The sequence below is a fragment of the Lycorma delicatula genome, chromosome 7 (genome assembly GCF_047948215.1).
Source record: "Lycorma delicatula isolate Av1 chromosome 7, ASM4794821v1, whole genome shotgun sequence".
NCBI classification, from domain to species: Eukaryota; Metazoa; Arthropoda; class Insecta; order Hemiptera; family Fulgoridae; genus Lycorma; species Lycorma delicatula.
This window is the reverse complement of record NC_134461.1, coordinates 32086839-32109710: the sequence shown is the minus strand read 5'-3', so window position 1 is coordinate 32109710 and position 22872 is coordinate 32086839. Positions and strand designations below refer to the sequence as shown.

The 22872-nt window shown below is 29.1% G+C and overlaps 1 protein-coding gene across 6 annotated transcripts in view; it reads left to right on the top strand.

The window, feature by feature from the left end:
* Positions 1 to 22872, top strand: part of mtm (phosphatidylinositol-3-phosphate phosphatase) — a 74618-nt gene that overhangs the window by 1270 nt on the left and 50476 nt on the right. For all 6 annotated transcript variants that reach the window (XR_012757263.1, XM_075371963.1, XM_075371967.1 and 3 more), the window contains exons 2-3: positions 11914 to 12098; positions 19590 to 19691. Coding sequence is in view for 5 of the 6 variants with exons in the window: in XM_075371963.1 (XP_075228078.1) it covers positions 11973 to 12098; positions 19590 to 19691 (228 nt within the window). In the remaining variant the exon portion in view is untranslated. The remainder of the gene's footprint in view (positions 1 to 11913; positions 12099 to 19589; positions 19692 to 22872) is intronic.

Sequence of the window (22872 nt, the reverse complement as noted above, 5' to 3'; positions counted from 1 at the left end):
ATAGATATAATCATTATATCATGAGTATACAACACATAGATAGAAAAATCACAGTTGCACAATCAACAACCTTGTACTATATATATATTCAAAAAAGGACCATCCTTCTACACTTGAACTTTTTAATATATAACTTAGACACAAAAAAAAAACCATGATATGTAAAATGAACAGACACAATTAATATCCAACATTTTATGAACATATTCTAAATACGTAACTGCAATCTGATCCCAGGATGTGAACCAGTCTACACCTGGCCCATCTACACCAGTCACTGTTGATAGTTGTAAGGTGATTTAAAATGTTTTAACTGAAATATTTGTTCATAATAAATATTAGATTTGTGAAATTAGTGTAGAACTGTTTTACTTTACTGTAGTTTGGTTCTTTGTGAACATTATTCATTCTCTCCAGTAACTCCTGGTCTACACCCAATTAAAATTAGTTAGCCTACTCATGTTTTTGTTAAATGAATAATTTTTAGCATGATGAGAATGAATTTTGTCAAATCTGATTTCAACCCCAGAACCATCTGGATTAAGGTATAAATGCTACCAATCATCCACACAGATTAATTATGAAATAATAGATTTCAATTGTGGTTGAGGGTTTAATACATCCCATGTATTCGGTTTAAGTTCTCTCAAATTAAGTTAAGGTTTCTACATTTCCTTTTGATTATGTTAATGATTAGGATTACATTGGTCCATTTTATAAAGTTTATCTTGGGTAGACTTTATGAATTGAAATTGCATGAGGTAAACCAGAAATGGTTTACCCGAAATGGTAAATTGAAAGCAGCATTTTTATCATTCAGTTCAACACAATCTCAAATTTCTTTTTCCTTTTATATGAAGGTTACTCTAAAAAGGAAAATGTTTTTATTTATTATTTTTTATATGTTCATTTGCTTTATTTATTGATACAAAAAGGGTAATAAAAGAGGTAACTGTTGTGTAACATACAGGTTATCACTGAACATTCTTTTATATATATATATATATATATATATATATATATATGTAAAAATAGATTACTCTGTGATTTTTAAGTCTATATCAATTCATTATTTAAAGACAAACAACTTATATGGTTTAAGTAGTGATTTTCTGCATCATTTATTATTAAATAAAAATGTGATAAATAATTGAGTTCACTGTTTCTGATATTCTGTAATATGGAATACAGTTCAGAGATTATTAATTTATGATAACTTGTACTCATGCTTAGTAAGACTAAGTAGTTTGAAATGATGACTATTGTTAATGCATTATAACACAATGGAATCAGAATCAAAGAAATTATAAATACATGTAACTGCATTAGTGAATTTATTTATATAAATAGTTATTCCATTTCTTGCACCATAACAGAAAAAAGAAAAACATTTTATCTATTTTGTATGATTACATTTAATTTTATATTTATGTCACCAAAATGCAGATAAGTATATCGTTTCATGCAGCATTAAAATTAAATTATTCAAATATAATAAAAATAGTAAAATTAAAAATTATATATTGAAATTTTTTTTATGAATTAAAACGTAATTTGGTAGTATTTATAAATTACTTATTTTGTGTGTTCAGTTGAATCAAGAGAATTATGTGTGAAGGTTTTTATCCAAATGTAAATATAAGAAAACACATTATCAGCAAATTGATTAATGTTATTTAAATGTATTTTAAAAACTAAATCATAAATTATAATCGTATTACTATTGTAAAACATTCTTTGTGCAGTGCATGAATTATTATTTCACTTAATAATAATTACAAGATTTATTTTTTAAGCTTACTACTTTCTTTTTGTGACATCACATTTTTGGTAACAAAATAGTGTAGTTATGAAATAAGTGTTTTTATAAATTTATTGAATTTTTAATTCTTGTTAATTTGTTATTTTAGTCGTATATTTTTTCACAAAAATTTTAATTTAAGTTAATTCTATTTTTTCTTTACATTAAAATTCTTTATAAACATGTTTGGGCAGTTGTTTTCTATTTAGATGTTAATGCAAATGTAATTAAAAAAATAATATTGTGAAATAAGTATAAACATAGAAAGTCATATGATAGTGTTGCAATGAATTAATTGACACAATTCAAATCTTCCTTCTCTTTTACCCTCATTTAAACACTTCTCTTTTACCTTCTTAAATATGTGACTACTAGCAGATCCATCAATTGATGTGTGTAATACATTTATTTGAACATTTTGAAATATATAAACACATAAAAACACACAACATTGATTTACCAGATAGGCCAATCCAGTAAAGTGCCCAAAAAAACCTAAGTTGGTTGCTTGACCAGTTCAAAAAAAAGATTGAAACTTACTCACTTGTTTTCCTGTGTTTCAGGTCCTTAAAACTATTTTTTTTTTTAACTTTTTGTTTAATCAGTTAGCTTTGGTGGCCATTTTTGTTATGATGTGCACACCTATTTTTGTGATTGTAAGGGTTTATGGAAAAAATCATAACTAAAAAACTATTGGCCCTAGAAGGATGGAACACACAGCAATTTAATAGGTAAAAGGTTGGTCCAGTGATTTATTTACATATCTCTCTTCTTTCTATGAGAAAATCTATATATATAAAAATGAATGTTTGTCTGTCTGTATGTCTCTTATGCCTTCCTAAACCGTTCATCCGATAGCGATGAAACTTTGGGGAATGGTTGGACGCATGCCAGGGAATGTTTCTGAATTAGTTTGGACCTGCTAGGTGGCGCTGGCGTCAAGATATTTCGAAAAATTGTATTTATGGTCTGATTTGCCTCATATTCAGCATACTGTTACTTACATGGAAAGAATTATTTCTGCAAAAAATGAACCTGCTAGGTGGGGCCGGTGTTGAGATATTTATGAAATAAACAAACAAATATACAAACAGACTTTTTTATTCTATGTATATATATATATAAAAGGCATGTTCGTATGTGTGTCCGCTAAAGACCAACAAACTAATGGACCGATTTACGCACGGGGAAAAAGGGGAAAATTGAAAACGGGGAAAATGTGAAAGGGTAAAAAGGAAACTGGGGAGGGTGAGGGAGAAGTTGGAAAGGAGAATAAGTGAAAGGTAAAATTTGTGAAGTTCTGTTTTCAATTTTTTTATCAAATTTTAAATTGTGTTAATTTAAACTCTCTCTCTCTCTCCCACTCTCTCTCTCTCTCTCTCTCTCTATATATATATATATAGCAATAGTGAAGCATTGCCAAGTCTGTTCGTTACCAATAAAGTTGAACATGAAAAACAGCAAAATTTCACTTTTGGTAATTTTTTCAAGAGGCAGGGATGGCATACACAGTTTGAATTATTTTTTTATTTGTAGGTATATGCTAGTAGTTTTACTATAAATAATATTAATGGTGATATACTTATCCCTAAATTTTTATGAATTTTTGAAAACTAATTTTTTTTTTTTAAATTCAGATTTTTGCTTCAAATAACTCTTCAAATTTGGTGATAAAAATCTCAAATTTGCACAGCTTGCAGTGTTTTTGTACATATTTATGGCAAATAAAAAAGTTTTTTGTGTATTGTACTAAAAAAAAGTTATAACCTCTCAAAAATCATGAAAAACCTGTTAAAAGCAACACCATTTTGACTTACTAAATGAGTTTCAAGGGGGTTTCTTGTCTTCTTTGCACGTTACATTTATTATATATTTTTTATATTTAGCTCCTATCTTGTTGAAATTGATGTTTTCAATATTTTTAAAATAGTTTTTTTAAAAATTATTAATGATAATTTAATCAATACCAGTAACCTAATACATTTTTGTTTCAAAAATGATTGTAAACTTACTCAGACTGAGATTTCAATGAGTGATTTCAGTGGTTTATTATTCAGTGAGCTCAACCAACAGCTGTGATATCTTTTCTTATAATTCTATTGAAATTATGTGAGAACAACCCATCACTGTAGTTAGTTCAAGTGATGTCAGGTTTCTCAGGACTTTGCAGATCGCTACCTACACTTTGTCCTGTTCAGACTTTTGAAATGATGTACATGGTCCAGCTGGGTGGAAAAAATGAACTGTATATCGTCATTTTTGAGGCTAATATCTACTACCAATTGTTCAATATTGTGAGATGGGGCAATGTATTGCTCTTGGTCTTCACATTCATATTTGTTCTGCTGAGAAAAAATACTTTTGAAATAGTTAATACAAAGAGACTTTCCAGGAAATAAATTTAAATTTGGAAAAATATGTTGTTTAAGAGCTTGCTGTAGTTTTATTTGTCTTAAGTTTTTCTTAACTGTTTTTTTATGAGTTCTCAAAGGATCACAAGATAACTGTCCATACAGGTGACTGAATTTTAACAAAAACCTTTTTTTCATGATATTTACAAACACTAGTGACATCTGAATTAACCCGTAAAAAAATAAGTTGGTTTTCATCATTAAATTCATAAATTTTGATGAGTTCTTTTGGGGCTGTACCGTACACTGTTTTATGACACTCTTCTTTCACATATATTCCTATGGAACATTGCCCTTCAAAACTTTTATATGAAATTACCTGTAATTAATGTGAAAATTTAACCAATTTTAAAATTTGCAGATATAATATTATTAAGTAAAACTTATTTATTTTATTTAATAAACACTTCCAAACACAGGATGAAATTTCAGACACTTGGTAAAGATGTGAACAGGTCACTGACTAATATCAGACTGACCAATCCTGTAATGGCAAAGCTAAATGATGCAACAAGCATAAATTAGCATGTTGCAACATGAATTTTCCTGATGACTGAAAATGACTTCAAGCATGTTTTATAACATGAACACTGCAGTTGAATGGTTCAAACAAGTCTCTTCAACTATAGTAATAAGTATAAAAATATTAAAATGCCAAGAAGACAAGAAACCCCCTTGAAACTCACTTATTTAGTAAGTCTAATATCGATTTAGTAAGTCTGACTAATATCAGACTGACCAATCTTGTAATGGCAAAGCTAAATGATGCAACAAGCATAAATTAGCATGTTGCAACATGAATTTTCCTGATGACTGAAAATGACTTCAAGCATGTTTTATAACATGAACACTGCAGTTGAATGGTTCAAACAAGTCTCTTCAACTATAGTAATAAGTATAAAAATATTAAAATGCCAAGAAGACAAGAAACCCCCTTGAAACTCACTTATTTAGTAAGTCAAAATGCTATTGCTTTTAACAGGTTTTTCATGATTTTTGAGAGGTTATAACTTTTTTATTAGTACAATTACACTAGAAACCTTTTTATTTGCTATTAACATCTACAAAAACACTGCAAGTCATGTAAATTTGAGATTTTTATCACCAGCCCCATCTTAGTTATTTGAAGCAAAAATCTGAATTTAAAAAAAAATTCGTTTTCAAAAATTCATAAAAATTTAGGGGAAGTATATCACCATTAATACTTAGTTTTTTGAACATGGCACCGTTTGGTATAATAACTATTATATGTAATTTTAAAAAAAACAGCTTATGAAATTCCAGTTTAATTTCCTCGAGCGCTTTCAGCTATTCTGCCATCTTCAAGAGGAATATAATTATGATACAACAGTTGATCATAATTTTATTATTCATCAAAAGATAACAATTGAGAAATTATTAATAAACCATTAATATTATTTATAGTAAAACTACTAACATATACCTACATATAAAAAAGTAATTTAATTTGTGTATGCCATGCACAAATATTATATATGTTTTTAATGTTCAACTTTATTGGTAATTTTCTCATAGAAAGAAGAGAGATAGGTAAATAACCATTGAAGCAATCTTTTACCTTGAGAAAATATGATTAAATTGCTTGTTGTTTCATCTTTCCAGGACCAAATAGTTTTTTTAGTTAAGATTTTTTCCATAAACCCTTACAGTCACAAAAATAGGTGTTTGCTCCGTAACAAAAATGACCATCACAGGTAAACTGCTTAAATAAAAAATTTAGAAAAAATAGTTTTAAGGTCCTGAGACATGTAGGGAACAAGTGGGTAAGTTAAATTTTTTTTTGAATTGGTCAAGCAACCACCCTTGAGTCGCATCAATTGGATTGATTCGGATGTAAACACAGATCAAATCACAACACTCTTCAGCCACATTCTTAATAAGCGTCAGCCTAATTAAAAAAAAATTGCCAGCAGTAACATAAATGTAAAAACAGCAGCATCAGTCATTGAGGTGGTTACAAAGATGACTGAGAACATTTTTGAATATGATTTGGCTCAATGTATATCATAAAAAAAAAGTAAAAATTTCAATTCATGTCATTAGCAACTGTCAAGGGCAAGAACATGTAGTATATATATTGAAAAATAATTGTTTGTAGATCAAAAATTGATTGAAGAAAAGAAAATTCTATTGGAATTCATTCTTTAAATTTTATGTTGTACTGTTATAATGTCTGACATGTTATTAGTATGGCTTGGATATCTGTGACCTAAAAATTCTAAATCTGTGCTTATTTATACCTAAATAATGACAAATTACCAACATATTTTTTTTTTAGAAAAAGTGAAAATAAAAAAAAAATTAGTTGGGTATATATACAGAGTGAACATAATTCAGCTCATTTTAGGGTTTAATAAAAAATGAACGAAGCAATGTAGTGTGTGTTGGTTTTTTCAAACATTAGTGTAGGTTCTGGAGTTATTTTGAATGAACATGCCAACACAATGTAACAACAGGGGGATCATCAGTTAAAAAATTGCTACCATGTAGGAGAAAGCAGTGTTCATAAAATAGTTTCATGAAAATAGATCTGTTATTACTGGTTGTAGTTATTTCTGTTTAGAGTATGGCTGTGATCCTTCTAAATAAAGACTGTTAAACATTGGTGTCAGCAGTTTAAGGATACAGGAAATTTAGTGCATAAAAAAGGTGCTGACTTACCTCCTGTCACCAAGAAAGTTGTGAATTGAGTAAGAAAACATTTTCAGAGAAGCCTGGGTAAATCAACTTGTCATGCGAGCTTTGAACTGGGAATATTCCAACTGACAATTGTGAAGGTTCTATTCAAGCACCTAAAACTTCTTGAATACAAAATTCAGTTGGTGTATGAAATTGAAGATTTCAATTAACTATGTGGTTTCAATTTTGCCATGGACATTCTTGATAAAGTGAATGAAGTTGATGCTTCATCTTTGATGAAGCTACCTTTCATATTTCTGGTCATAATTGTCGGATTTGGGTTTGTGAGAACCCTCATACCTTTTAACAAACAGGACGTGATAACCTAAAAATTAACATTTGGTGTGTGTTGACTGCTTATAAAGTGATCAGACTATTCTTCTTTGTCTAGCCAACCATTACTAGCACTAGTTAACTAGACGTGTTACTGGAGTATGCAGTACCACAAATTGAACATCCGCAATCCAGCATTTCCTTCCATCAAGATGGTACACCACCATACTAGGGTTTACAAGTTAGGGACTACCTATTTGAACAATTTCCTCATTGTTGGACTCACCATGATGGACTAATTCCCTGGCCACCTCGATCCCCTGACATTATGCCACTCAATCTTTCTTTGGGGTAGTAATTAGTAACTAGTAATTAGAGACCTTCACAATACTACACAAACCAATCAACCAGTAATCAGATTATTCAATATAATAAAGAGTGGAATTTAATATATCAACTGTGTATAATGTTTTATTAGAATTATGATTGTGGGGTGTCAAAACACTAACTCTCTAAAGGTTATAAGGTAAGCTGCATGGAATCCAAAGGTGCATTTCTGGTATCAGTATTTTTATCTTATTTACACATTCATCTGTAATAGTTATAAGAAAAAGACAAAAGTAATCAACAAAGTAATCAGAGATTCTACAAACAATATCTTTGGCCTAAAAAAAAAAAAAATAAATATTGTGTAAAAACAGTCTGAAATGACAAAAATTTTTTTGTATACATTTGTTAGACAATGTATGATACAAAGGTAATCAAAATATACATTTATATGAACAGATTCAATACCATTAATATCAAAACTTTCATCGTGATTTGGTGTTTTCCTTGTCAGCAGATCTCTTACACCACCTCTGTCTCTAGCCATTTCTGTTTCTACCTTCCCTTGTTTCCAATCTTCACCCCATCTGTCAACATCATATTTCTTCTTCATCACTTCCTTTCTTCTTCTACCTACCCTTCAAATGGAGTTGTCAAAATTCCACTTCCTCTAACCACATTCATAACCACTTTTCTTCTCATTTTTTGAACTTCCCAAATAAGTGCTCTTTCTTTTTTAAACCTGTTCATTACTTCCTCACTCCTCACTTGTCCATTTGTCATACTTTCTCAGTCCTCCATAATGATGCTATACACTATATTCTGTGCACGATAAAATGATCTCACTTTATATTTCTTATCATCTTCAATGTAAATGTTGAATGAACAATGTCAGTGAGAGGCAGTATCTTTGCCTAATACTTTGATCTAAACCCACCTTTTTCCTGTTTAACCTCCGGTATCTACCGTTTAGATAATTCTTCAGAGAATGAATGAGGATGATGATATGTATGAGTGTAAATGAAGTGTAGTCTTGTACATTCTCAGTTCGACCATTCCTGAGATGTGTGGCTAATTGAAACTCAACCACCAAAGAACATCGGTATCCACGATCTAGTATTCAAATCCGTGTAAAAATAACTGGCTTTACTAGGACTTGAACGCTGGAACTCTCGACTTCCAAATCAGCTGATTTGGGAAGACGCGTTCACCACTAGACCAACCCGGTGGGTTGATCTAAACCCACCTAGTTAGTCATATTCTTACTTTCATTGCTGCCGTTTGTTTCATGTATAAAATTAACCTTCTGTCTTCAAATTTTACTTTTTTTCTTTAAAAATCTTGTATCGTTTTCTCCCATTTGACTATCAAATGCCTTCTCTAAATTATGAAATACCGGCTCATTCCTATTCCTCTCTAAATATTGTTTACCATCCTGGTCAGTGGCATCTCTGGTTCTTTTCCCTTTTCTGAAGTCAAACTGTTCCTCTCTTTCATTATTCTTACTAATCTCTGGTTTAGTATTCTTAAAATATTTTAGCAGAATAGGGTATTAAACTTATTTTTTCTCCATTCTGTGTATTTTTTGGTATTAATTTCTTTTGGAATTGGTATCATTACTGTTTTCACAAAGTCGTCAGGCCATTCACCCATATGATTTATCCCGTTACACAATTCAACTATTTCTTTCATACCTTTTCAAACCTTCATTTACCTTAAGCATTTATAGAATTTTATGGGAAGTTCATCAGTTCCAGTCGATTATTTATTCTTCATTTGTTTAGTCGCTTTCTGCATTTCACATGTTCATATTTTAACTGTCTTTAACCCTTCACCTACCTCCCATTCCTTTTGTGTTTAGTTCCAGGTCCTATACAGGTCCTCCACATTTTCCTTTCATCTTTTCTCTCATTTCTCTTATGTAGCATTTTACCACCCTTATTCTCAGTTTTTATAATTTTTATTATTCCCTTTCCATTTATCCCTTTTAATGCTCTTCATGCTGCCCTTTATTTTCTAAATCCTCAATGTCATTGGTTTCTTCCATCAATCACCTTTCCCTAGATTTTTCTGTCTCCCTCCTTATCCCATTTAATTTGTGTTATATTGTTCTTTCACTTTCATTTCTCTTATTTGTATACAGTTTTCTGCCTATTTCTTCAGCAGTTCTGGTTTTAACTGTGGTTTCTTGGCTCTATTTTTCTCTTAGCCTACTTCTTCCTCTGCTTTTTGTACTGTGCTTTTTTTTTATTCTTATCCAGATCTCCTCAGCGTTGTCATTTTCCTTATTGCTTATTTTAAATGCTGTATCATCTTTTTGTCATACAGTTTTTTTCAACTTTCCTAAGTTGAAGCTTTCATACATTATGTTTCTTAACCATCTTTACTTTCTCTACCTTCTTTAAAGCTATTCTTATTTCCATCCTAAGTAGCATACAGTCACTATTGATATCTGCATCTGGTAATCCAATTGCTTTCTTAACAGCATTCATTTACTAAGATGTGGTCTATTTCATAATTAATTTTGTCCTCAAGGGTTATCCACATATTTCCTCCTTTTATGGTTTTTCAGCCAAGTGTTGGTTATATATAATTTTTTTTCTTAAAAAAAAAAATTCTATTAATCTGTTCCCCTTCTATTCCGTACCCGTAAGTCAAGTTTTCCTACCATACTAATTCATCTCTGTCCACAACATTCTATTCTCCCATCAGTACATTACAAGAATCCTTTTCCAGTTTTATTACATGTTCGGTACATCTTTTATATACATTTCTTCAGTATTTTCTTCATAATTTGTTGTTGGCAGGTATACTTGTACTATAACTAAATTTTTTGGTAATATCCTTAATGACATTAATCAATTATTTACATAACATATTTTCCACAGCCACTTTGCTACTTCATTTCACATAATTATTGCCACTCTGTTTTTCCTTTCTTTCTTCTGTAATAGAATATGGTAACTTTTCCACATTTCTTCTCTTTGCCCCTCCCACCTTGCTTAGTTCAGTTCTAATATATTCATTTTATTTGTCTTCATTTTCCTCTTGAAATTCTCTAACTTTCCACTCTGTAACAATCTTGACAATGTTAAGTTCTGCACTCTGTCCTGTAACTTCTTTAGTTGCTTCTCCTGGAAATCTGAATGGGAAGCTATTTTAACTACGGAACATTTAACAGAAGAAGCCAGTATCATTATATAATGCAATGAATTATCACCAGACTCTTTAATACAGTGGTTTTCTATTGCCTTTTGTATTTTAATACTGTTAACTTCCTTATGGATTTCCCTGCTTTCAGGGTTACTTTCCCATGCAAGGCAATAGAATGCCTTGTTCCCATTTCTACTCATTCACTTGTTTGAGGAGGTCATTGGCATTTGTAATTATCCATAATTGGCGTTTATAGTAATTATAGTTAATTATTGGCTTTATTGGCCTTTATAGTTATTGGCCTGTATAGTCATTTATTATCCATAAAAACTCTTGAAAGGTAATTTGTACAGTTTATTGAGATCATATGTATAGTTGAAGATACAAATATGTAGACATAAATAAATACTTTTAATTTATTTAGATTAAGTTTTTTATTGCCCATTTTCTCTTTTTCCTCTGTTAAATAACTATATATAATATAATATTTTCTCAGCCTCCGCAAAGTACAGAATTATGTAGAAGAATTAATTCTGTACTTTGCGGAGGCTAAAAAAAATCATGTGAATAAATATTTGTATATTAAACTGCCATTACTATAATATGGCCTGACATGAGTACAAGTCACTTCCAAACAATGACATAGAGACATATTTAAGAATAAAAGGTTCTACCCTATGGTTACTCAGAAAAGTGACGAATAAATAGTTTCTTGTTTTCTTCACCAAGCCAAACATACAATTTTATGTTGGCATTAGCTTGCCAACATATTGAAATGCAGCTAATATTCACCATAAAAGTGACACTTTTGTTCTGTTCATCACAAAGACTGGCTTGTGTAGTGAACATCATTATTTTCAAAGAAAGCCCCAGTTTGTACTTCTGGTGCAAACCTCTAGTTGCTTTCATGTGTTACTGATATAAGAAAAGTTGGGATACAGTATAAAGCGACATATTAATTGCCTCGCTCCTGGAAATGAAAAAGTGTATATCTATACTATTTCAACTCAGCAAGGAAGTGACTTTAATTAGTCTACATTATTTTTACGTAACATTATACTTATCTATATTCTTTAATTTTCTATAAGATTAAAGTATTTTGTTTTTACTATGTGTATTAATTGCTTTAGTAAGTTTTTTTTGTAATTTTTGCTTTATCCATTCTATTATTAAATCACTTATTTTTAATGCAATCATCAATGTCAATTTTATCAGAAGGTTTGCAGTATGTTTTTATTTGCTTTTCAGATAAATCTTCTCTGACTGAATTGATCTGTTTTTTGCGATTTTTTTTATTTTGAAAAATCATGGAAAGGAAATCAAACAGTGATCTGTTGGAAATGGAAAGTCTTAATGCAAAGCATGCTAGTTCAGATTCACTTGCATCCGACTCAAAATCTAGTTCATTAAATTCTAAACTTGGACAAGATTCAGTAAGTAAATGTTAATTTTTTATTGTATTGCTTTATATGGTTTTATTACTGTAATTTTGCTTGTTTTCTACAGTTTTAATACATTTCAAAAATTGTTTCTTCTTTTTTTTTTAGCAGCTGAATATCTCTAATATGTTTTAATAGTTGTCATTTTTATCTAATTATAAATTGTTTTTTGTAAATATCATAATGATGTTTCACATTTTCAGAACTTCTCACAAAACCTTTTCTACATTAAATTTTATTGTTTGTTATATATTCTTTATTTCTGTAAATTTAGAGGGATTGGGTAGTGTGCAAGAATTCGTTAGAATATTATGTGAAGAATTCGAATAAAGTTTTTGATAAATTTCTTAATTCTTTATTCTATTAATTCAAATAAACCTAGTATAATGAAATGTGACAGAAAGGTGGTATTAAGCAAATAAATATCAGTAGTACTTAATTTACCAGTAGTTGCAAAATTTTATTGTTTAGGTAGTAAAAAGCAAAGGATGAATAAACTAAAAAGACATCAAAAGCAAATTGGTGTTTACTAGTAGAGCTCTCACACTTAAAAGAATTCTTCTTATCAGTAAGTATGATCTTGGAATGTAAATAAAAATACAAATAAAATATGCTCCATTCAAAGAAATATTGTTCTGACATTGAATTCCTTCAATAAAAGCTTAACTGTATAGTTTATATTTCATTTGGTTATTTTCACATTTTGATGGTTATTCTGAAACCGTTAATTTGTACCTCACTCAGCTTGTTACATCTCTGATGGATCGTGATGTACTAGACAACTGTTTTACTATATTTCTAAGATGGTCAATACAAAATCATTAAACATTAATGAGCGTATTCTAGGCAAAAAAGCCCTTATCTCCTGTGGGATTGTGAATGGAACAGGCACAGGAGGCTAGTTTCATCCTACACATAGAGGAGTTTAAGACAATGTTCATTTCACATTGATTTATATTGGTTTCTGAAGATGTTAGGTTCTGTAGGTCATGGATGCTTGATTTGATCTGAGAGCAGAGACTTCCTTGGCCCTCTGATTTCCTGTCTGGTCACCGGATTATAAATCTTAACTGCATTAAATAAATTCAGACCTTTTAATTATTTCTAAAATATAAAACCTATTCAAAATGAAGTTTTTAGAAACATACTAGAGAAGTGAGAACTTTTGAGCTAAAATCTTGAAAAATGAACTAGGTTAATTACAGCTACTACTAGAGGATTACTGCTATTAATATAAGAACAAGAAGATTAATTACAAGATATAACTAGGGAAAATAAATATTAGACTATAGGCAATAAATGATTTGTAATATAGGAAGTTTTAAAAGATTAGTCGAGAACAGAATGGAGTGAATAGCATTAAACTAGTAGATTGACTAATGACAGCCAAGATAATTTGTTCGCTCTCAATCAAGTAATCAGATAATTTTAAAACCAGTAGGATTAATTAATAAATGTACAATCATGGCTATTTGCCGTTTCCAATCATGCCGTTTCATCTGAAAACACAACACACATTTTGAATATCTCATTGTATGGAAAATGACATTTCTTTATTATGGAGTAGTCCAATTTCTAGGTTTTAGTATTATTATTTTGAGAAATGTTAGTGGTTAAACTAATACATAAAATAATTTTCATTTCCCTAATTAATTGCATTCAGTTGTACCTCATCAGTCATGATTAATTTATTTATCAACATTCCTTACAACCATGGTCAGTGAAATGCTAGGCTAGTGTGAAAATATTTTTAAAAAATAAGATAAAAAGCTAAGTTAAAGACAGATCAGAAAATGCTGTTTCTAGATCAGTTTTGAAAACATACTAAATGTATCATAATCCATTAATATCTTTAAATGACTGTAGAAAGAAACTGGTTTTATGTAATTAAAAGTAAATAAAAAATTATTATGAGAATAATGTACTGTATGATTAGCATAGTTATAAAAAGATGCCAAATTAAAGAAAAAAAGTTGAATGATTCTTGTTCCATTTAATTTCTGTTATTATACAATAAAAAAATAAACTGTCAATTATTTCCCTTTATATGGTTCAGTAGTTGATCTGATTTGTTTTATTATAATAATGAATTCAGTATCCAGAATAAATTTCTATAATTTTAGTGGTGTTGTAAAAACTGTGGTTTTTAGGCATACTTTTGCTACATTTGATTCATACTGTCTTTTTGAACAAACAAAAAACAAATCTTTTAATACACAAAGTTTGATAATTTCTTCAGTTACATCGTTATTGGTTGGTGAAATTATTATATTCTCAATCCTGAGTTATCAGTTATTGCTAAATTGCTTATCAATTCAAAAAAACCTTAATTAGGAATTTTTTGTACTTTATGTAATTTTTATGGATATTTTGATTTAGATTTTTAATCTTCATTTTGGTTGTTTAATTTTTTTAATTTTTTGGTTTTATCTGAAGATTTTTCCAACTGGCATTTTATTACCTACTGTGAACATTTTATTTTTTGATTGCTTCAGAATATTTAATATCGGTTTATTATAAAGAACTTTATATTGAGAGTAGCAAATACTTTTTGTCTAGCCTTTGGGAGATGGCCTTTATGCTATGTTAGAATATCATAGTATTAGACTAGAGAATATACATAGTGTATGATTATCTTAATGCTTTGTGTTGCAGTATGACAAGTTATTGATGCCAAATATTATTTATTAATTTTGTGATTAAAAATTCCTAGAACTATTTCATTGTATTATTTGTGTTACATCCTTAACTTTCACTGAAAGGTGCATTATGCAGTATTATTAATTCATTCTTTACCCGTTTTTTTCTCTGTTTTATGTGAGTTTCGCAAATTGTTAATGCAGAAGTATAACTTACCCTCCTGGTCATGCAAACTAAATTTTTGATTTCACCAACTAGTTGTTTAAACAACTGTAGCAAGACCCTCATCTTCTGTTTCCTCTAACTTATTTAGATTTTGTAGATTTGAAGTGGTGGTCTTTGTCATTCTGGTAACCTTTTGTAACTCATTCAGTCGTGAATCTTCTTCTCTCTTAACTATGCATCCTGCCATCTTGGTCTGGTCTTCTTGCGTTAATTTCTGTCATTACATCCAGTTCTCTAAACTCAATTTTCTAAATGTATTCTTTCTAATTCTTCACTCACTGTTATCATAAACTGTACCATAAATCTTAGTATTTTATTTTCAAAAGCTGCCATCCTGTGTTCTTGCTCTGTACTCATGTTTCTCTTCTATATAATGAAAATGTTAAAGTATTGTATTACAGATTGTTATTTGTCCTAATTAATTGCTTTGTTTCTAGTCACTTGTTTTTACTGAAGAAAGCTTTTGATGCAGATTTTACTACAGTCTATTTCTAGATCGTCTTGAGTTGCTACTGTTCAGAACTATTGCTAAATATTTTATAAATCTGTCTCTTCTTTATCTATGTTAACTTCAATTTCAATATTTTCATGCTGTTTCCATTAACCTGAATTTCTTTCAATACACATATATTTTGTTTTTCATAAAGTTCTTTTCCAGTCCCATTGATTTAGGCTTTTTAAAAAATACTTCTGCCAGTTTTTTCTGGTCTTTATGTTCTCAGTGATCGTAGCCACATCATCTGCAAAAGCCAATGTGTTCATACTAGTATAAATAAAAACTTATTTCTCTAGTGAAAAATTCACATAAAATTTAAAAAATTCTGTAAATATTTGCTTATGCATTAAACTAAATTTGTGACAAGCCAAATCCTGAACAATATGAAATGATTATTATAATAATTCTTTTTCAATGTTATAGAAGTTTCTAATCAAAATTTATAACACTGACTCTCTTAGAACACTTCTTATGACAAGAAAAAAGGAAAAGCTACATATCTTGTCTGTTAATAATTACAAATAGACATGGATTTTTGTATATCACTGTTGTCTGTAGAATGAATTTAAAGTTAGTGTTAATTAGATGTCTTGATTAGGGTGTGCAGAGGAAGTGGATGTAGCCAGTCATTTCTTAATTGATTGGTATTACTCAGGATATTTGCATTATATGCCATATTCATGCAAATGGTTATCTGATTTGGTTTTACTGAGATGTATTCAAGACTTATTTTGTGACAAAATAATTTCCAGAACTCTACATTTTTTATTGTTGTTTACTTTAATCTGCTGTTGTCAAATTCAATATATTTTATTAGTAGACAAATTAAAATGTACTGTAATCAAGGGTTAATGAAATGTTTGTAATGCTTTAAAAAATTTGGAGATAATGTTGCCAAATTTGACCACTGTTCATGTGAGTTTAATATTTAATGCTTTACTCAGTATCAAAGTTAAAAATTGTATGCACTTACTATAACTTAACTTATTTTATGATGCATTGAAAATAATTCATTATGTTAAAAAATCATTTTCAAAATTGAATAGTTGAACCAGTGAGAAGCATAAATATTCACACAAATTCAACCTTGTACCAAGGTAATCTATCCTACATAGATTCTAACTTATACAGTTTATAAAATTCCATCTAAAACTAATCAAGTGACATTATTTTGTGCTATTTAAACAAAAACTTTAAAAGAAAACTAAAAATTTATCCCTTATTATTTTCACGATAAAGTTTGAAGATTAAATTTCCAAACCTATTTACAATATGATGAAGCTTCATTTGGAAAAGATAATAAAAAAGTTTGAAGTTAAAGGTTTGAAACAGTCAAAAAATTGTAGAATTCAACCTGTTAGTGGTAGGGATTTATGGTGTATACCTTATGCCTATGATGAGGTTGAAAATTTTTCTCACTCTGTTAACACCTCATTTACAGGTTGAAGTAGTTACAAGTTGGTATTAAAACTTTTACTTTCCATAAAATTAAATTTTATGGAAAATACCTCTCCCTTTGTGTTACGTTGAAGACTTTGGAGAAAAACAATTAAATAAATTTCCAATCGGTTAAAATGATAAAAAGTTAGAGAAATATTTTGGGAAATATTTCTTCTTTTTTCAAAAATATTTAATTGTTATTTTAGAAGCATTTCCAGTGTTATTTTTTTAAAAAGCTAAAAATCATGCGCAAGTAAGTTTTTCATAGAGTACAACCCTCAGTTGTTTCTTTCTTCTTTTCTTTTTCAAAAATTTAGTTATCAGTTTTTTTACATGCAAACTATTACATAAAATTTCAATTGTAGATAAGTATACTGGAGATATTAAGCTCCAGTAACCTACATGCATAGATAAATTTTGTTGCCAGGATTTCAGAACTTTTGGTTTCATGCACTTCAAAATGTCAAGAAATATACTAATTTGGGGAGGGAATCATCTTTTTACTTCTCTGGTAGTACTTTCTGCTTTATCTTTTAATAGCCAGAAAAGTAAAGTAAAAATCAGTCAGCCTTCGCATGCAAGAGGACATATAAGAATTATTCTCCAGTAAATGTCTGCAGTAGCTTGTTCATTCCAGTTCATTTTTCCTGACTCCCTGAGAAGACAACTACTTAAAAAAAAAAAACTGTATTTATGTATATATAAACAAATATATGTAGCATAATATATATACTTTTCTTTTTGATGATTAATTTACTACTTAAGCCTAAAAGTTTGTGCATGGGAATATGGAATGGAAATTTTGTAGAATATGAAAAATGCCATGCCTGATTTGAACTGGAAACTTTCAGATGAATAGCTGAAATGTTATCTCTCTGCCATGGAGATGGGTTAACTATAAAATGGTTAACTGTAAAGATGTTAATTTTTAGGATGCTGTGAGATCTTCCAGACATTGCAGTACTATCAGATTGTCAGGGGCTGCAGTTTACGGTTTAACCATGGACCCATCAGATATATTTGATAGAGTAAACTGAGGTCCTGATTTAGTTCAACTTTGACATTTCATTATTTGAATGTTTGTGATACAATATAGCCAAACACATTTTTAACTGTTACAAAATTTTGCAGTAAGGCTCCTTGCTACTTGCAGAACAATATATGTGTGATGATGTTTCATAGATTTGCCATTTTGAAATGTTGACTAGCTTCTGGCAAGAACACTGTTTGTTAGCCTTCACTCACTGGGTCACTGCCTGGGGTGCTATTTGTACTTAGTACTTTATAAATAACAGCTGTGTTTTATTGTGTATACTGTAAATGGAAAAAAATATAAAAACAATATTTTTTTTTTATATTAAAAAAGATTTTAGGTTAGCATTAAATAGAAGGTATAAATAGTACTAAAATGGAATTAGTGGAACTGCTTCCATGATAGTCATCTATCAGTGGTGTCCTCTACTTCTTTAAAGAATTTAATTTATTACTAATACATTAGTAACATTCTGTGAACAGTAGTTATCATACATTTTATATTGAATTTAACAAATAAAGATCCACAATTATATTATATTTAATAAAGTGAAAATCAAAATGAAGTATAAAACAGAATTATCAGTCAAAATAGATTGAGATAGGTGTAGAATAATATGTGTAATTAATGTCATACACCTTTTTTCTAAGGACACTGTACATCAGTGACTATCAAAAAGGCTCTTCTGTTATTTCCCCTTATTTATTTATTTTCTGATAGTATATTTCAGTGTTTTTATTTTAACTACCAGTATATATCATAAATATATAGCAGTTTACCATAAGTGTTATGTACTAAGAGTACCTGCCACTCACTGACTCAGTGAATTTGAGAACTAAGTCAGTGATCTTCCTGATTTTTGTTCTGGCTAAATTTTGAAATTATCACACGTATGTCATTCCTCCTAACAGCTAGGAGAACTCAGAAGAATTGTATAAAATTTAATAAAAATCATAAATCTCATTTCGCTATAATTGCATCACATATACATAAGTAGGTGAAATTCCAAATGGATTAAAAAAATCAAATTAAAATTGGATCTTGCTTAGCTTGGTCAGTTATTTTTAGTGTTAACTACACTTTCCACAATTGGTTATGGTTTATATTTTCATGTCATGTTTTATTTTAATTTAGTTAATTCTGTTTAATTAAGAGCTCAATTTGTTAAATTTGGTTTAAAATGAAGGAGATCTACTAGTTATAGAACTAATAGTTACATATTTTAATTTTGCTGTTGATAATAATCTAAAGAATGATTTTCTGGAGAATTTTCAAAATTGTAGGGTTGACAAAATAAAGGCTAGTACTAGGCTCCAAATTCCCTTGGCACACATCTAACTTTGGGCTCTGCAACTTATTTATTTCATCATCATCATCATCATCATCATGTCAAGATAAGTTCAGTGCAGGAGGCAGTAAATTTATTATTGTAGTTTTAAACTCATTGATGATAGATTTATATTAATCAATTCACATTGCTTTAATTGATTAGTATAAAATATACTTAACTTTGAGTTTGATGGAGCTGTATATTTAAAAATGATATGTTATGGTTTATTTAAAAAAAATTTCGTTACAATTAATGAAGACGAAGAAATCGTTTGAAATTAGGTTATTAAAAATTATATTTAAAATTTATTATCTTCTTCAGGTAAGTTCAAGCAAAGGATCTCCTTCAAAAAGTTATTGTTCTTCCAGTTCAACATCTACCGGCAATATCATCTCAACGTTAGAAACTAAAAATAAAGTAAAAGTAAGTAGGTGAAGGTTGCTGCTAGGTGGTAGTGATGCACTAATTAGCGCAGTAGTGATTGGTGGTGTGGATAATATTTTGCTGATATTAAATAATGCAGATTTTTGCTTTTTAAATTTCCATTTCTTAGAAAAAACTCAGTAAATTTAATTGTAGTTAAAGCTTAATAATTTGATAATCATTTACAGTAGTAGACTTCCTCTCAATTGGTTCCTATGGAATTGGAATCCATGACTAAATAAATTAACTAATTAAATCAAAAATTTCTTATAAGTTTATTAATGATATAATCATGGAGAAAAGTAGTTCCCATTTTATTGAGCTTGTAAAAATGTTCCGTATGGAATCAGTAAAATAACTTTTGAAAGATTTTCTAGAAATTCTATTATTTACACATGTGTTTACTTCATAATCTTTTCTTTAGAATCCAAAGTTATGTTAGACATTTCCTTTTTTTGTTTGCTATAAAATCTCTTCTATTTTCTGTTTTTTAATGATTATTATTGGTAGTTTTCTTTTAATGCTATCAAATTGACCAGTTTAGTTTTCCTATACAATTTAGTTAAAGTTGTGAAATATTGTTGAAAAATGTTTTGATATAGATAATTATGAAAAAAAAACTTTTTGTGAAGCTCAATTTATCTGAAAAATTTATTAAAAATAGTCGCTTACTTTTTATATATTTGAATAATATTATAATTGTAAATAAGATAGATATATAAATCAATAAATAATTAAATCATATAAAAAAATATTTTAACTTCTGTTGCAGCTTATTTTATGCTCTTTATTCATTTATATATTTTTTTGCTTAGAGATTAATAGAAGGGAAAATAGAAAACATTTTAAAATTTGCTTTAAATTTTGTGGATGTAGTTTTTCCTGAAATCCTTTTGGAGATGATTATGCATTTCTTCAGTAGTGCAATTCCATTAAAAACTGTCATTGGTAACTCTACTGGTAAAGGCATTGCATAATTAACTTTGAAGATATTATTACTATTACTAGATACTATTTTAGATCATTTATTTCAGCAATCAATAAGAAATCACCTTTGGAATAGCCCTTTTAGATAATTGATCTGTTATAATTTATTTGAAATCCCTCATATATATTGTCACTATTTAGACAATATATTGACAAGAATATTGAGAGCTAGCACATGTTAAAATTCTTACAGATGGAATTTATTTTAATAGAATACAAAATAAGTAAATTATATATTGCAAATACAACTCTGATTTTACTGTGAATTTAAAGTAGTTAATAAAAATGAATACGAAATTAACAAATGATTGTAATGGTGAGATTACAATAAAAAAATTAATAATTAACTTTGTACAAGAATTATTTACTTCTACGGCTTCTAAAAAGAAACTAGCATACACTTTTATCAAGTGAATAATGTTACCATGTTCCCTGTTCGTAGTTAACTCACCAAACAGTTTCATTTACTTAACCACAGAAAGAAATATCTCATAAAGGAATATTCTTGCGATACACTTTTCACTCGTATACCCGAATGTTACTGCATACTCACTTCAAATGTTTCGACATTCATTTCAATTGTTATCACATATTTTTCGCTGGTCCAAAACAGTATTTATACCTCTGGCCTAGGGCTGGACCTGTACAGCAGCCGATCATCCTTTTGTTTATTGAAGCATAATGATTTCTATTGTGTGAACCTTTTATATTATTCTAGAAATTTTTTCTGTTGCTCCTTTGATTTGTTGTTTCTGGATTTTTCTTTTTAAATCTTTTGCCAATATACATTCTTCATTTTCTCATTCTTGTACTTTCCATAAATTGAAGCTTCTCTACCTGTTACAGTATATATTTTTATTCAACCACCAAGTTGTGAATGGATGAGAGGGAGTGTACTGTATAAAGTTTTTTTTTTTATTTTAACTAAAATTGAATTTATTTTTTTACTTGTGATTAAAACTAAGACTCATGTAATTCATTAAAACCTGTAATTTTTTATGGTTCTATTGCCTAGCATCAGTTTATTTAGGTTAGATTCAGAAATGATGACATTATGTGGTCAACTACAATTGGTTTTTTTTTACAGATATACTGATTATAAGTAGTCTATTTAAAACATTTGTAGCATATTCAAATTATTGCTGAAATTCATGCTTAATTGGGTGCTGAAAAAGAAGTCGGCTGTGCATGTCCATTTAGCTAGTATTACTCATTGATTGAAACTTAAGCTTCGTTGATTTGCTATGTAATCATGCTGTTTTACAGCTTATTGATGATTTTTAATGCTGTCTGCACTGTTGGAAGCACTAATTTGTATTATGCATTCTGCATTTTGTGTACTTTTTCTACCTGTTAATTTCAAAGATATTTTGTGTATTTATTGATGTTAAATGAGACTAAGATGCTTTTTCATTGTTGCACTATGTATTATTGTACTTTCAAGTTATATTAATATTTTGTTTATCCTTATCAGATGATGTCCTTATCAATGTAGAAGAGTATATCGGTGAATTATCTGCTTGCTTTGTTAATAAATATTATGAAATTTGTGTTAGATGATTACCAGAATTTTGTACTAGCTTATTTTCACCAACAAAAGGGATTAACAAAGTTATCCTACATGTCTCAGATCTACAGATTTTAGGATGTTATTCAACAAGTATGCGCGCTATCTTTAATGACGTGTGATGCCAATAAAATTAAAAAGCTCATTTTAATAATTTCAATTTCTCATAAAATATGGGCACGATTAATGGTGCAAAAATTAAAGGTATAGCTAAATTTCTAGTAGTGCACAATGCTCTTATGCTTACTGAACATGACTGAAGGCATATGTTCTTTCTACCACATATGAGATATAATTTTACATAGCTATGATGCAGGTGGCTTCATTCATTGTTATTGAAACCATTCATTGGTTTTCCCCCTCCATAAAGTAAAACTAATGTAAACTTGATCAGTATGTAATTCATTGCACTGTAATAGGCACTACCATCCACCTTTCACTGCACTCCACTTGTATTGTAACTGTAGCCTTATGTTGTTAATCAGAAAATGATAGTGAAATTAGCTAAATGATCGAAGTACATAACTTTTATTATATTTTTCTAGTTTAGTCTAGGCTTTGTGTAGTAATTTAATTTATAGTACTGAATAAATCAAACCAGTCTTTAGGCTAATACTCATACATATA